The 15,127-nt window shown below is 39.7% G+C and overlaps 1 protein-coding gene across 3 annotated transcripts; it reads right to left on the bottom strand.

Annotated features, from left to right (window-relative positions):
• Nucleotides 1-1,762: 1,762 nt before the first annotated feature.
• On the bottom strand, nucleotides 1,763-15,127 carry CFAP298 (cilia and flagella associated protein 298). 3 transcript variants are annotated; one of them, XM_073362246.1, is made up of 8 exons: nucleotides 14,990-15,127; nucleotides 14,232-14,415; nucleotides 12,744-12,911; nucleotides 11,152-11,219; nucleotides 7,056-7,214; nucleotides 6,294-6,425; nucleotides 2,316-2,411; nucleotides 1,763-2,189 (listed from the first exon to the last, which is right to left on the bottom strand). In XM_073362246.1, the coding sequence occupies exons 2-8, from the start codon at nucleotides 14,368-14,370 to the stop codon at nucleotides 2,079-2,081; spliced, it is 873 nt and encodes a 290-aa protein (XP_073218347.1). In that variant the 5' UTR covers nucleotides 14,371-14,415; nucleotides 14,990-15,127; the 3' UTR covers nucleotides 1,763-2,078. The 3 variants fall into 3 exon arrangements, with proteins under 3 accessions (XP_073218347.1, XP_073218368.1, XP_073218357.1); XM_073362267.1 differs by having other exon boundaries at nucleotides 1,764-2,189; nucleotides 14,854-15,032; XM_073362256.1 differs by lacking the exon at nucleotides 14,990-15,127 and adding an exon at nucleotides 13,503-13,685 and having other exon boundaries at nucleotides 1,764-2,189; nucleotides 14,232-14,297.

Here is a 15,127-nt window from a genome sequence, read left to right as displayed (position 1 = left end):
AATTGTAGATTGGTCCTGCTTTGAGCAGGGGGTTGAACTAGATGATCACCTGAGGTCCCTTCCAACCCTGATATTCTATGACTTCTATGAATGTCCCCCATTCTGCTGCCCCCCATGTCCCTTTTTATATTCCCTTTGCTCTGCTGGAATCCTCAATGCCTCCAAGCTCTTGCCAGCTGCTCTCCTCCCCTAACACACCTCATACAGAACCACTAAGAGCCAGGGGAAATGAGCATTTTAGGAAGCTGTGCAGGAGAAGAGAACTAAGGCTAGCAGGGAACTGGAGAGAGAGAGAGAGAGAGAGAGAGAGAGAGAGAGACATCATAGAAGGGAGTCATACTTTACCTATTTCCCATTGAGTAGATTAACCTAGTTAATCTGATTTTGTGTCTCATTTTGTTCTAAAGCTAGAAAGTTATGCAATTTTGATTTTGCTAAAGAGTGCCTGCCAGTAACACAGACTCCATCACTCAAGAATTAAATGTTCTAGTTTCGTCAGTATATTATTTTGTTTTACAAAAAAAGAACAAGGAATTGAGAATCTACAATTTTTGTTACTATTGTAAAGACGTACTCTATTCTTTTTGCTGGCATATTTAAATACATACTTAACATTCCTCAATAAAAATTGGTTACTGTGGAGACTACTTTCCTTTAAAGTGGGTTAATTTACAAACAGGTTGTCTTAACTTCAGTTTTGGTGAAAAATATTCTTCTCCCATTGGTAAGCTCCCCTAAATGACTTGAGTTATCTACTGAAAGTTAAGAAGGGCTAGACTTCCTTTTACATTTTAGTTAAACAAATGAAAGAACAGCTCTCCAGCCATCATTTGACACCTACATTTGTCAGCCAATGATCCACAGCAATTTGCCTACTGAAAAAGTTATTACATTTTCAAATTTGATTGTAATCAAATAGTCTTTGGTACTGTGCACTGGATTTCAGCTAACAGAATCTTCCTTTTCTTCTACCACTTGGCAACAAGTGAACTCTCGTGAACATTCCTATTTGAAGGTGCCATAATTCAGAAGCCCCATGTCCAGTTCACTTTAAATCTGATAAAAAAAAACAAAAAAACCCCAACCACCCTGTATCTTGAACCCAGACTTACTGCTATAAACTTTGAGAGCAATATAAGTATTTGTGGGGATTTCAGAGAGGGGCCAAAATCAAGCTTATAATGGAAACTCAATTATAACTGGCCACTTTTATAATAAATGTTAAATTAAAAAGTATCTGTTTGAAAGAAAAATGTGATGTTGATACAACCGCTGTAACTGTTTCCAAAGCCTAACTTGTTTTACAATCTTAAAAATTTCACCTTCACATAGACACAGCTATTGCATTGTCTCAATCCTATTCAGAAATGATGCTAATCATTTACAACTGGATTTCCTTTAGTCTACACATGAAAATGATGATATATGAAAACAAGATACTATTAACTGCGCTCAGTTCCTTGCTTTCAGTTTTAAAAGAAAAAAGTGGAAAATAAGGAAAATGTGGAGTGAAACTGAAGCATACCAAAAAAGTTTCATTTTATCGGTGTTCAAACAAAACTACTTTGTTTAAATAATTGCTAACAAAAATCCATTCATTTAAAAACTGACAGTTTAAAATTAACCTGGGGGTTAAGATACAAACAAATAGCTAACACCACTGAATTTGCATTGATTCAAGATGGTACACATGAAAACTGATTTTCAAAATAAAGGAGAACTTTAAGGCTACCAGCACAACCATTTAATTATTTTTATTAGCTATGAATGCTGTTTGCAAAATAATTTAAGATTTCATTATTCCAGTTACAAACATTTGTAAAAACAGAATTATGAAAATTTACAATGTTTAATCTACATAGTCATACTACAGAAGAATCCTGCTATAGACAGTTAATAGAAATGTGACATTTTCATTGAAAAACTCAAGCTTAAAATGAACCTCTACTAAGAAACTGGAAATTTCAACATTTGCCACAAATGCTAACTGAGGTTTACTAATGTGCTTGTCATTTCCAAAACAAGGGTGGGTCAATTATTTATTTATTTCTAAAGAGGCAAAGTCTGTTTGGAGAGCTTCATCTTGGTCCCCACTTAATATCTTTTACACCATGAAACTGTCTTTTCAAAGCATGACTGTCTGCCCATTCTGAATTTAAATAGGAGTCGTCATCATTTTCTTCTAATTTCTGCAAATAAAATTGTTTCAAATAAAATTAACAAAGAAGCTTTTATGAAATAACTGAAAAGAGATTTAGTTATATTTGCTTCACTCTATTTGTTGTGTCATGTAACACAGTAGAATCACTTGTTACCTTGAGTTCCTCCTGCTTCCTGTGATAATACAGCATCATCTGTTTTTGCTCTTCATTACTTATCACAGGTTCACGTGATGGGGCACCCTGTCCTTTCTGAAAGTAAATTGATAAAAATTATTCATGATGGTACGTTCAGTACAAAAAAATAAGTACACAAGAATCTTAAGGTGCTAAACAAATATTTCCTCAAACAGTAAGTCGTCAAGTTTCCTGGCTTTCTATAAGACAGAAGAATCAACGTTAAGGTTTAATTTAACTGAGAAATATTCCTCCACTTTTGGGCCTAATCAGTTATATTAAAGTCAAGGGAGTTGTGAGCTTGATGATGTGGCCTCTGTCTATTTTATTTATGAACTTAAAAATATTGAAATTTCTACTATAAAAGTAATTAAAATGTTTCACAAAGCTTTAGCCTGTACTCACTGACGTCAATGGCAAAGTTGTCATTGGCTTTAATAGTGCAATTCTTAAGGTTACAAAACAAACCCAATAATAAAACATTTTTTAAAATGTCTTGTTTAAATTCTATTCTTCCACAATTCTAAGATTCTCAAAGATGTCTCACTATTGTCCTCATACGCATAACAATCTTAGTATCTAAATTTGTGAAGCACATGATGTGCTTTTCCCCCCCAATTATGTTGAATTTTAAATTCAAAGACTAGTTTTATCCATGTTCAACCAGTTTGTCTATGTACACTGTATTCATGACACAAACAGTTTAATCTATGAGAAGCAATTAAAATTTACATTTTAACAGAAGTATACTTAGATTTCATCTTTAATCTTGGATACTAAGGATGGTACAAATGCTAATATAACATGTAAGTATGAAATTAAATAGTATTGATAAATATCTCTGCACATCCCAGAAACAGGCCTACATAACAAATGATAAAATAGGCTATTTCAATGACAGCAGATGACTGCTCAGCACTTTCAAAAGACAGGTTGCTTACTAAAGTGCCTAAATATGGCTTTGTGCACCTAAATTTAGGTACTTATTTTTGAAAATCTTGGCCCAGGATGTTAATGTGTAGAATACTTAAGGTATAATATCCACAAATATGACCAGAAATCTGGGTTTGTTCCTCATTGAAATGAAACCAAGTTGACAAAATTTCTTGGTGAATCAAAAATTTCATTTAGGAAACACCAAAACATGGCGTTTCCAAAACCAAATATACGAAACTGACATTCTACTCAGTTTCACTGTGCTGCTGTTCCTAGTGGTTTGTGGTTCTGGGCTGGCAGCTCCACTATGCAGACTGTTCCAGGGCCAGGAATGTGACTGCAATATGCACACTGAACAGATCACAGTCTTCAAAAGGGAGATCCCTTATCTTCATCTGGACTTCTTTTGGTAGTCCTGAAGACTGGAGCCATGAAGCCCTGCACATGGCAATGGAAGTGGCTACTGAGAGTTCTGCCAGATCATAAGCAGTTAATGCAACCTATACTGATGTTCAAGCTACGAACTGTCCTTCAGACAATAAATTTCAGTTCCTCCCTATGTTCTTGAGGGAGTTTCTCTATAAATCGTGTTACCTTTTCCAAATTAAGGTAACCAGATTTTGACAGAAGCTCCTGGTAATTTGAGATGCACATCTACAGACTTGATAATGAATAAATCATTTTGCCAAATAAATTTAGCTTTTTGGGATCTTTGTTTTCCATCATTATCTTTGTGGGTCTCTGCTGATGTCACTCCCAGTGATCCAGGATCTGGGTATGTGTAAAAATCATTTAGATCTCTTGGAGAGGACTTGAGCTACCCTATCTGGTGATCTTGAGTTCCCCCACTACTGCAGCTGAAGAGCTGATTCGTACTGTAGTAGTACTACTAAACAATGAAGCAAAAGATGTTTTATTGGCTGAGAAGAGCAATGGTGACTCATGTTGTGTAGTCACTGCAATATCACTTGGTACTGAGAAGAACTTTGGTACCAAGAAAGCAGCAAACAGTATTGTGGAACCTTATAGACTAACAGAAGTATTGGAGCATAAGCTTTTGTGGGTGAATACCCACTTCGTCAGATGCATGTCGTGGAAATTTCCAGAGGCAGGTATAAATATGCGAGCAAGAATCGGGCTAGGGATAAAGAGGTTAGTTCAATCAGGGAGGGGGAGGCCCTCTTCTAGCAGCTGAGGTGTGAACACCAAGGGAGGAGAAACTGCTTTTGTAGTTGGCTAGCCATTCACAGTCTTTGTTTAACCCTGAGTGGTGGGGGAACTGTTAGTCTGAGCTCAGGATTAAACAAAGACTGTGAATGGCTAGCCAACTACAAAAGCAGTTTCTCCTCCCTTGGTGTTCACACCTCAGCTGCTGGAAGAGGGCCTCATCCTCCCTGATTGAACTAACCTCGTTATCCCTAGCCCGATTCTTGCTCGCATATTTATAGCTGCCTCTGGAAATTTCCACGACATGCATCCAACTAAGTGGGTATTCACCCACGAAAGCTTATGCTTCAATACGTCTGTTAGTCTATAAGGTTCCACAGGACTCTGACTCTTTTACAGATCCAGACTAACATGGCTACCCCTCTGATACTTAGTACTAAGAAAGCTGGTACCAGGAGCATATGCACTACAGGGGTCAGCTCCTCAGTCATGGTGCCAGGACCACATGTGCCAATACTCATGCAGTTTGGTACTGAGAAGTTGGTACCAAGTGAACTGTGGACAGCTGTATCAGAGGTTACCATGTGCACTTGGTTACCAGGTTTTGCTAAGACATCTAAGGACTCAACCTGGGCTGTAAAGTGCCTTTAGGGTGAGTGACCTCAAAAAATCTTTGCCTCACTTTACTAGGCCCTGGGAAAAGGGACCTAGGCCTGTGGTCACTGTGGGAACAATGTTCCTGCCTATGCCTTTCACATGACTGGGTGGAGGAGGAGGAGGAGTTAGCTGACAGTCTTGGTCATTGAAGGGTTTGATCTCTTTGAAGCGAGGTTGGAGTAGAGCCACAGCTCAGAGGATCGTTATCTGAGGAAGAATGTTCAAGCCCTTTTTTCTCTGTTTCTGAGGAAGCTCTCACTGAGTATTCTGGAAGAGTTTAAGACAGGCCTCTCTCACCTTGTGTGTCCTCTTGGTGAAGAAGCAACACACTGAGCATCTATTAGGGATGATGTGCCCCTCACCAAGACAAAAAAGGCAGCCTGAGTGGCTGTCATCGAGCAGAAAAGCCTCATCAAAGGAGAGGCAAATTTTGAACCCTCTGGGCTTTGTTTCAGCCATAATCCTAGCTACATCCTGGTACTAGGGAAGTCCCTAGCACAAATAAAGTTTCACTTAAAAAAAAAAGAAAAGAAAAAGAAAAAAAAGAGGTATAAAAAGAGGAAAAATTAAGCTTACCACATTACCTACCTTCACACACACACACACACACCCACCCACACAGAGACTAGGAAAGTCACACAATAGACAAGGAAGCAGACACTCCAGGGGTTCTGTCTAGCAGCCACAGTCAGTAAGAAGGAATGGAGGGATGGTTGGGCACACTCCATCCTTTATGACTTCAGGTGTGAGGGGATGCGGTGAGGGCATCCAAGGTGCAGATGCAACCCCAACGGACACTTGTGGCCAAAAGAATCTGATCTTGCACATAGGATGCACATGTATCAGAAAGAGAATCCATGAGGACAATCACTTGAAGAACAAATGTTCTGTCTCAACTTCCATCAAATGGCATTTTTATTTAATTTTTAGTCTAATGCAAACCTTAATATCTGCAATTTTTGGTTGTTCTTTCAAAAGTATATTCTGGGGGTATGGGCAGGATTTCACTGCTGACTAAAGGAATTAATAAAAACAGAAGACTTATAGTATTTGAAGCCTTTAAGTCAGTCTTGGTTTTATAACCTTGAGAGACCCAAGCTGAAATTAACCAGATCCATTTTCTAAATCAATTAGAAATTCTCTGCTGTAAAAAAAGTCAGCACTGAATCATAAGTAGAGATTGACAGTAATACTCACTTTCTGTAGCTTGACAATGATTTTAGTTTTTTCATTTTTGCCCACGAAGTCTGAAAGTTTGTTTGTTCTTTTTAACTCCTTTGCTGCCCACCACAATTGTGCTTCAGACTCTTCAATAACCTCAAGTCCAGCCTGTGACAATTATAATTTGCAAGAAAAAATACAACACTAGTAATTTTTGCATAAACAGAGACTCTTGCAGCAACCTTCCATAGTCAGTTTATGGGAGTAACAACATCAAGGGAGTAACAACTCCCTCTGGGAGTAACAACAACAAGCTCAGTTAACATTTAAAATTCCCTTAATTTTACCCTCTATCCTTATTAAAAAAGGGTTACCGCTATATCTTTCTTCCTCTGATCTTAATCTGTATTGTCTTGGTCCCTCCAATACAGTATTATTCTCCTCAATTCTGACTCCCGTTTTATCACTCAAAATGTTTAATTCTCACAGGTGGTGTTATAAAGATACCAGCTATTTCAAGTGGACAACCAAATAAAACTACATGAACTCACATTAGTATGGGGCACTTTAACTGAATATATGTTTGTTCATCTTATTTTTAAATTAATTTATTGACACTTCATGTATTTTTAAAAACCATTAGAGACAAAAATATTTAGAAACCAACAAGAAATCAGAATGTGTACAAGAAATCAAATAATTACAGTCATATAAAAATGAAGAATTTCTCCTTCCTTTCCTAGGAGAGCATAAATTGAACCAAATCACTGTATGTAACCCAAATATGTTACTACATACATGAGTTCCGGACAAGTCTTCTTTATCTTCAAACTCCATGCTAATTGGATCATGTGGCGGCAATCCCATCGGATAAACAATCATTACAGCTCCTCGGAGCTGGTCCAGTGCATCTTTCACCATCTCCATATTAACACATACATTAGCTTGAACTTGTTTCTGAGATACAGACAGGAGCCATTGTTAAAATTTAAACAAAGTAATTAAGTTAGGAGGAAAGCATCTGTTTTGCAATCAGTTCACAATGTTAAACAGTGTGATATTTAAATGAAGCCAACTGGCTAAACAGATATTTATGTCAGAGCAAATCACTCTCAGTTCTCTTTTATCCTGATTCATAAAACAGCTGCATATAGCAGTAAACTTTTGTCTTGTTATTCTATTTGCTTTTATTGGCAAAGGAATGAAATCTCAAATATCCATTGAATGCCTGCTACACAACTTAATAAAATTTCTGCTGTAGGTGTTTATTGAACACAGGCACTCAAATAAGCGTACCGATGACTGCAGAAACTGGAGGGGGAAATTTCTTATTTTGACTATTTGTGATTCATGGACAAAAGTTAAAAAGTAGTAAAAATCAAATGAGGGTTAGAGAAGGGGTCGTATAGACCTGAGACTTCAGATAAAAGAGCACCTGCAAATGAAAGACAAGAATGAGCAAATCACAAATGGGATCTGCTCTTAAGGTAATGCTTAGCACTCTGAGCAGCTCATATGGAGATCTGTAGCAGCACAGACACTTAATTGCTGTATGACCTTAATAGAGAGACAAGGTAGATGAGATAATATCTTTTATTGGACCAACTTCTGTTGGTGCCCTGAAGAAGAGCTCTGTGTAAGCTCGTCTCTCTCACCAACAGAAGTCAGTTAAGTAAAAGATATTACCTCACCCACCTTGTCTTTCTAATATCCTGGGACTGTCACAGCTCCAACACTGCAAACATATGATTGGAATAATCACTGCACAGATTAGAAGAAACAAGAAGCAGCTGAAACAAACTTTTATATTTCACTAATGAATTTTGCCTCGCCAAAGTTTTCAATACAGGGAGTTATAAAAAGGAGACTAAAAGAATGATGCCTCCTTGTGGCCGTTACTAGCCTCATTAGCTGGCAAGTACAATATATTGCTCCCCACCCAATCTGTAAGATCAAACTTGGCAAGAAAAGTACTGTATGTGTTCATTTTCATCATTATGGACTGATAATTTGAAAACAAATTTACCTCCAAACCCAAGTAAATTGACCATATTTTAAGGCTCTTAGCTATAAATAATGTATATACAAATAAAAAACATGTTTTCACCTTTCATTCAAAAGCAACCCAAGGCACTTCACAAAAATACAATATATGACTAATTTCAATCCACTACTTACATGCAGCATCCTCCATGGTGAAACACAGCAATGCTATGTAATAGTTATGATCAGGAAATTAAAATACAGTCTCTAGCAGCAAATTTCATGCAGGCATTCCTCTAGAGCAGAGACCAAATCTGCAGGATTCAATTTAGCAAGGGACACAAAATTGCATCTCAGCACTATACTAATAATCTATCTCATACTTAGAAATGATATTGCCAAGAGGCCTCATATATATGAGCTGCTGAGATGTCCAGCACGACCAGAATGGCCAAACATTGTAAACTAAAATGAGGAGATCATAATTCATGGCTCTCGTAAGCAGGGTCACTACAAGGGGATTGCTGAACCCAAACTGGAACACATGTAAGATGTCAGTAGTGCTTAAACCTTGTAGAGAATGGTCACTGTTTTTCAAATCACATCATGGAAAATGGGGAGGTAGGAGACTGGACAACAATTGGCAAAAACCTACTATCAAGTGGCAAATCCTTGAGGACAAGATCTGCATGTTTGAAAATGGTCAACATCCTTACTAAGTGGAACACTGATAATCCCTGGCAGCGATATTATAGCTACATCAACTGCTTTAACCAACCAAAATGAATCAGAGTCAAGTGATGCAGACGTGGAACCCAAAACACTAGAGACATCAAAATAAGAAACTGAACTGAACATGATAGGAATTCAGGGACCCCTGACTCTCTTAGTCATAGACTCCGAGACCAATTCTGAGTTCTAGTTTAATACTACAAATAAAAGAGTTACATCAACAAGCTGAAGGAACAAACAGGGAGAGGGATGGGTGAAGAGTCAATCATGATTAATCAAACTGCTCACTAACAAATATTTCAGCTGGAAGGTACCTGGCAATGTCCATGGACAAGGATAAATTATATTTCTGCCTAAGTTAGTGCAACAGTGTGCCTTCATAATGTCTTCTGTGCAATGACTATCAGGTTACAGATGGCTCTCCAGCCATCTTCTCTCCAATCTGTGCCAAAAATCCTATAGGTTCCTGAGAAATCATTATGGCATCTGGGAACACGACGCAAAGAGTATACAGTAAGCAAGTTGCAAGCATGCTCCAGCACAGTGGACACCAACCAGTCGATCCAAGAGGCTCTTCCGGTTGATCCTAAAGGCTCTTCAGGTCGATTGCGGTCTCCGGTGGCACAGCGTGGCTGTCACTAAGGTGTGTGTGCCAGGGGTCTCCCTCCGCACGCTGCCCCTGCCTGCAAGCACCGTCCCCGCAGCTCCCATTGGCCAGGACAACTGTGGGGGCGGTGCTTGCCGAGAGGGACAGCACGCAGAGCCATGTGCCCTCCAGGGGTCCGTTGGCCCCTTCTGGGAGTGGCAGCCACGCTCTGCCACCTCCGACGGCTCCCGGTTGGCAAGTGCTGCCCGGCAAGAGGCCACACCCCAACCCTGAGCTCCCTCCTGGAGCCAGCACCCTATATCCCCTCTTGCACCCCATAACCCGTCCTGCACCCCATGCCCCCTTCCCCAGCCCTGACCCCCCTTCCAGATCCAGCACCCCCCTCCTGAACTCCAACACTCTGTCTAAGCCCGGAGTTCCCTCCTGTACCCAAACTCCCTCCTAGAGCTTGCAGCACTCACGCCCTCCTGCACCCTAACCCCCTGCCCCAGGCTCAGCCCAGAGCCCCCTCCCACACTGCAAACCCCTCAGCCCCAGCCCAGAGCCTGCACCCCCTCCCAAACCCCAATCCCTTACCCCAGCCCAGTGGAAGTGAGTGAGGGTGGGAAAGAGTGAGCGACGGGGGGGGAGGGGGTCGCCACTATAATGCCACTATAGATGTAGAATAGCCCCCAACCTAAAAAAATAGCATGTTCATTTTAAATCTAATGGGACTAAAAAACAGTAATATAAATCCCCATTGTTTGCAACATTTCTCTGTCAACTTATGTACTTTAGAAGAATTTCAAAGAGCCATGATTTACAAGGAAAAGTATATGAATAAAAAGTCATTACTGCATTTGTGCTTCTATGTCATAAACAAGTAGTGTGTCAACATAAAATATATAGCTATTCTTAAAGTGGAATTGAATAATTTAGGTTTCAATCCTGCAAAGACATATGCACATGCCTAATTCCATTGAATTCAGTGTAACTACATGTGGTTAAATTAAAGCACGTGGATAAGCTTCGGAAGGATCGGGGCTTAAATCATCTAGGCTATGAAAAAGTGATAACAGGACTGGAAGGAACCCCTGGGTCATCGAGTCTAGACCACCTCATTTCAATTACTTTAAAATACCTATTGCTCATTAATATAGTGTGCTGTAGTTTTACATATAATTGAGTAAATATTAATCTACAAATTTCTGAATGTAGTTAATTTTTCCACTAGAAAACCTGACAAGCATTCACTCAAAGAATGTATCAATAACAAATAAAAAATGAAGAGCATGTGAGTGGAATGAAATGTGGTTTAATTATTTAATGCAAAATTTGTGATGCCAGCATTCACTCAGAGTTTAATATCTGATTCTGCAACTCACTGAAAAAATCTTGCCACAAGTCATTAAGAAAATGATGAATTGGAGTTTCACAGTTTTTATCAGACTATTCAAATTATTTTACATTGTTACTTGAAATTACTGTCCTTTGCACTCAAATGAAAAATTAATCTGTTATTTTTGAAAAACAGAAGAGCTATGTAGCATCCATAACACTGTTGAAAGATTCAGCGTCACTTTAAAATCTTACCTTAGATATTTGTGCTTTAGCTTCCTCTACTGTCTTTTTTAAAACTTCTTTCATTTTTTCATTTGGAGCTTAAAAACAATAGATGCATCTTTAATACAATACATTAATATTTCTTGCTATAAAAATCTGCCTACATATGCCATATATAATCTACCGTAAGCAAGTTAATTTAAACACTACTAAATCACAAACCCAGAAGGCATGCTACTTAGTTTCACTATTTATAAGTCTACAAATTCATAATCAAGTTTCTTGATTGTACTCTAAACAAGAAACAAAAACACTATTTTACAATCGAGGGTAAGATTTATGACATGCACCCAGAAGGTCACTTTGATTGGGCTTTGCCTTTTAAATGCTATTGTTATACTGAAACATATAAAGCTTGACTCTCCTGTATTAGCTCTGGCTCATATTGTATATATTATTTTCTTCATTCTATACTGTGAAAAAATTCTGAGCTACGCTTTTATGGGAACTAGAGCTTCGAATTTCTTGACCTTTAATGTAAAATGTGGTTACATGAACGTAACTTTAAAAAAATAGAAAAAGAAGAAAATAAAATTAAAAACAAAAGGGTCATTGCTCCTTCCTTTTGCTAAAGGTCATTTATGGTGTGGGGCACAGAAACTGAGAACAAGGAAACTGTCTCTTCTGTGATCTCAATGATTACACTGTTGGCACCGTGGCAGTGAGAACAAGGAGGAAGCTGCCTGATTTCAATGAAGAGAGATGAGGGAAAAGGAGAGAAAAGAAACAGAGGGGGAAACCTACGTTAAATAAGGCCTAAGACCATCTAATGAATGAAGAGAAAAAGAAATCTTAAGTATCTACCCATTCACTAAATGAGGCTGGGGTCCTGTGGAAAAAATAGTATGTGGTCATCTTATTAATAACTATATCTAGGGGCTGAATAATGGTTGCACAGGCAACCTTAATTCTGAAATTTCCTAATTTCTGAGTACTTGACTTTGCAACAAGAAAAGGATACTTGTGGCACCTTAGAGACTATATATTGGTTAGTCTCTAAGGTGCCACAAGTACTCCTTTTCTTTTTGCGAATACAGACTAACACGGCTGTTACTCTGAAACCTGACTTTGCAACCTTATTGTTCAACACATTTTTTTTTGATGTAATCTAAAATACATGTTGAGGAAAAGCAGTATAGTGTTATTCACTCTTGAATAATTAATATCAACGTTAAATCAAGTCTAAATCCAAGACCTGATGTGGTCTCATTTCTCAAGTCTCATTTCTTGTGAGACTGCAGCCAAGCAAGCAGTTTCTATGAGTTTAATTGCTGCCCAATACTACTAGAACTGCCTTTAAAAAAATCTCCTTTTATAAATAACTTTATAATTATGTACTTTACAGGAAATGGACTGGCTGACAGATATTGCAATTGGGATAATTTTAACTATACACTAACATCTACTTGATTTCTCGTTTAAGAGCTTTGAGATTAAATTAGAGGTTTGTTGTTATGAAATTCAACAGCATTTAGTCAAAATATCAAATAATTTTAAATTCCTCATACAGCTATGTCTTAGTTATGCTCATACAAAGATATGCATGTTTAAGATGCATTTACCATGTCCATTTCTTCGTCCAATTTCATCCTTTTTAAAGACACTTCCACCACTTGGTACACATTTATCTGCCCATTCATCCTTTAATTTCAAATCTTCAATCTGTTCATCTGTCAGTCCTTGCATATTAGGAGGCAAGAAGACACCATGTTCTGCCAGCTCCTCCATTTCTTAAAAAACAAGGTCAGAGTTTAGAAGCAGAAAACAATGTTAAGTCAAAGGCACTTATTTGAACAGGCTAAGTTTCAGCTTTTAAAGAGCTGCAAAGAGGAACTTTTGTAAGCAGGTGTACACTAGTGCCACCTGCTGTTTTACTGCCACCACCTTTTTCTAGCGATAATTCCTAAATCTCCTTTGTTTAATTTCATATTTTTTTGACTAAACGAACAAATTTGAAAAACAGCACAATTATACTTTATTAGGATATACAGTTTCATAATAATTTTTTTTTTCTGATGTGGGAAGAGAACCTAAAACACCAAAGTATTGAAATTTGGCTTTGCCAACTTTTAGACTTCATGCTTCTGGAAAATGTAGTTACATTAGGATATCCTGATTTTTATACTGAAATGTTGTCTCTACATTAAGGCAGGCCTGAGAGGTTTTAACAACTGTTTTAATGACTGTAAAGTAACATGAGGCATCAAAATAGTATATGTTAAAATAAAGAAATGGGTTTTAACCCTACTTTGAAATACGCAAAAAGCAACACAGAACCCATGAGTGACAACAGAATTATGCCAGCTAAGAGAAATGCATACAAATGGGTACAAGTGCTGATCCAGAAGCTAGATGTGAGGACAGCACATGGCTGCTGTTTCCTACTCATTCAGGAGCACTGGTGGCAAAGATAAATGGAGGCTGCTTGTTCCTCTGGCCTGGCTAAAGTATCATCATCATCGACTACCATGAGGGTCCCTTTCCATGGTTAATTTTTGAGATGCCTGAAAAATAGAAATCCCTTTCTATGAAAAACATTTAAAACAAAACAAAACATTGCCCTGAATCAGGATGAAACATCAAAAATGCAAAAAAATTTCCAGGATGGGTTTTTTGACAAAAATTTCATTTCAGGGGAGCCAGGGAGTTCAGCCCTCCCTACAAGCTCTGGGGTCAAAGAAGCTGCCTCTCCAGCTCCCAAAGCTATGGGGGGAAACAGAGCCCCTCATTTTGATTTTCAGCAAAACCAACATTTTCCTGCCAAAAATGTCAGTTTTACAAAAGCATATTTTTTTGTTCAAAAATTTTAATTGGAATGATTTTCAATCAGCTCTACTCTGTTCCCAGTTCTGCCACTGGCTTCCAGTATGACCCTGGCCAACTTAGTTACTCTCTCTGTGCCTCAGTTCCCCAACTGTGACATGAGCATAGCAGTACTTGCCTACTACACATGAATAGCTCTGAGGCTTTCAGATGTGGTTATGGGGCTACATAAGTACAAGAGATAGAATTCCCTGGTCGCTTGTGTGGTGTATGGATTTGGCTAGTACCTGAGCAAATACGCTGCACTTTGAGCCTGCGATTGTAGATCCTGGTGACTTGCTGTGTTAAGTCTTCCACGGAGATGCCGCATGTTGTTTCCAGCAGGAATTGGCTCTCGTCGCCACGCTTCACATGGAGCTGAACCATTTCTGCAGAGACCGAAAGGAGATGGGAGTTGTTGGCTCCAATTTCCTGTCAGATCAAAGAGAGAGAGAGAGAAATCTCAGGGCAAAAGCATTGAGAACCAGGCAATGGTGTGCTACCAACATTTTCATAAGGGACAAGTAACTTCCCTGTTAGCTGCAGACAGGAGTGGGAAGGAGGACGAGAGACAGGGAAATCTATGCGTTTATGATTAAACAAAAATGTTCCTGTCACAACTAAGAAGTGCTCTATGTGCGGGGACGGGACGTAGAGGCGAGAGGGCTCTATGGGGGCCTGTGGGGTGTAGAGGGGATGAGGGGTCTGTATGTGGGGCGCACGGGGGCTGCTGTGTGAGGGCAGTGGAGGGGGCACAGGGGTGCGTGGGGGGAGGGAGCTGTGCTGCGGCGGGAGGGGGCGGTGTGCGCACTTTGCGGTGCACGGCGGGACTGGGCTTCCCCCCGGCCTGGCTCCTCCCCAGTCTCTCACCCGCCCCGGGGCCCGGGATTCGCTCCGCAGTGGCACGAGCCGGCCGCGTGTCCGATCCGCCGCTCCCCGGAAGGGCCAGAGCCCCCTCGCGCGCCGCCTCTCAGCCACAGCAACCGCCGCGTCCCTGGAAACCAACCGCCAGGGAGGAGGCGGGGGCGAGGCGGTGCTTTGACCCCGCCGGGCCGCAGCTCAGGAGCCTCCGCGAACGGTGGGGCCGGGCCGACGCCGCACCTCAGCGCATGCGCCAGGGGAGCGCGCCCGACCCGGGACCTCC

The sequence above is a fragment of the Lepidochelys kempii genome, chromosome 1 (genome assembly GCF_965140265.1).
Source record: "Lepidochelys kempii isolate rLepKem1 chromosome 1, rLepKem1.hap2, whole genome shotgun sequence".
Lineage (NCBI taxonomy): Eukaryota > Metazoa > Chordata > Testudines > Cheloniidae > Lepidochelys > Lepidochelys kempii.
Note: the sequence above shows the minus strand (reverse complement) of the source record. Positions and strands in the feature narration are given on the sequence as shown.

Excerpts from the sequence above, each read along its gene's own strand:
- CFAP298 (XM_073362246.1), bottom strand. The coding sequence starts at position 14,370 with ATGGTTCAGCTCCATGTGAAGCGTGGCGACGAGAGCCAATTCCTGCTG. Across the intron at positions 11,220-12,743 it reads TGGACGAAGAAATGGACATG|CTCCAAATGAAAAAATGAAA; the intron begins GTAAATGCATCT and ends ATTGTTTTTAAG. Across the intron at positions 7,215-11,151 it reads CTAAAGCACAAATATCTAAG|AAACAAGTTCAAGCTAATGT; the intron begins GTAAGATTTTAA and ends TCTGTATCTCAG.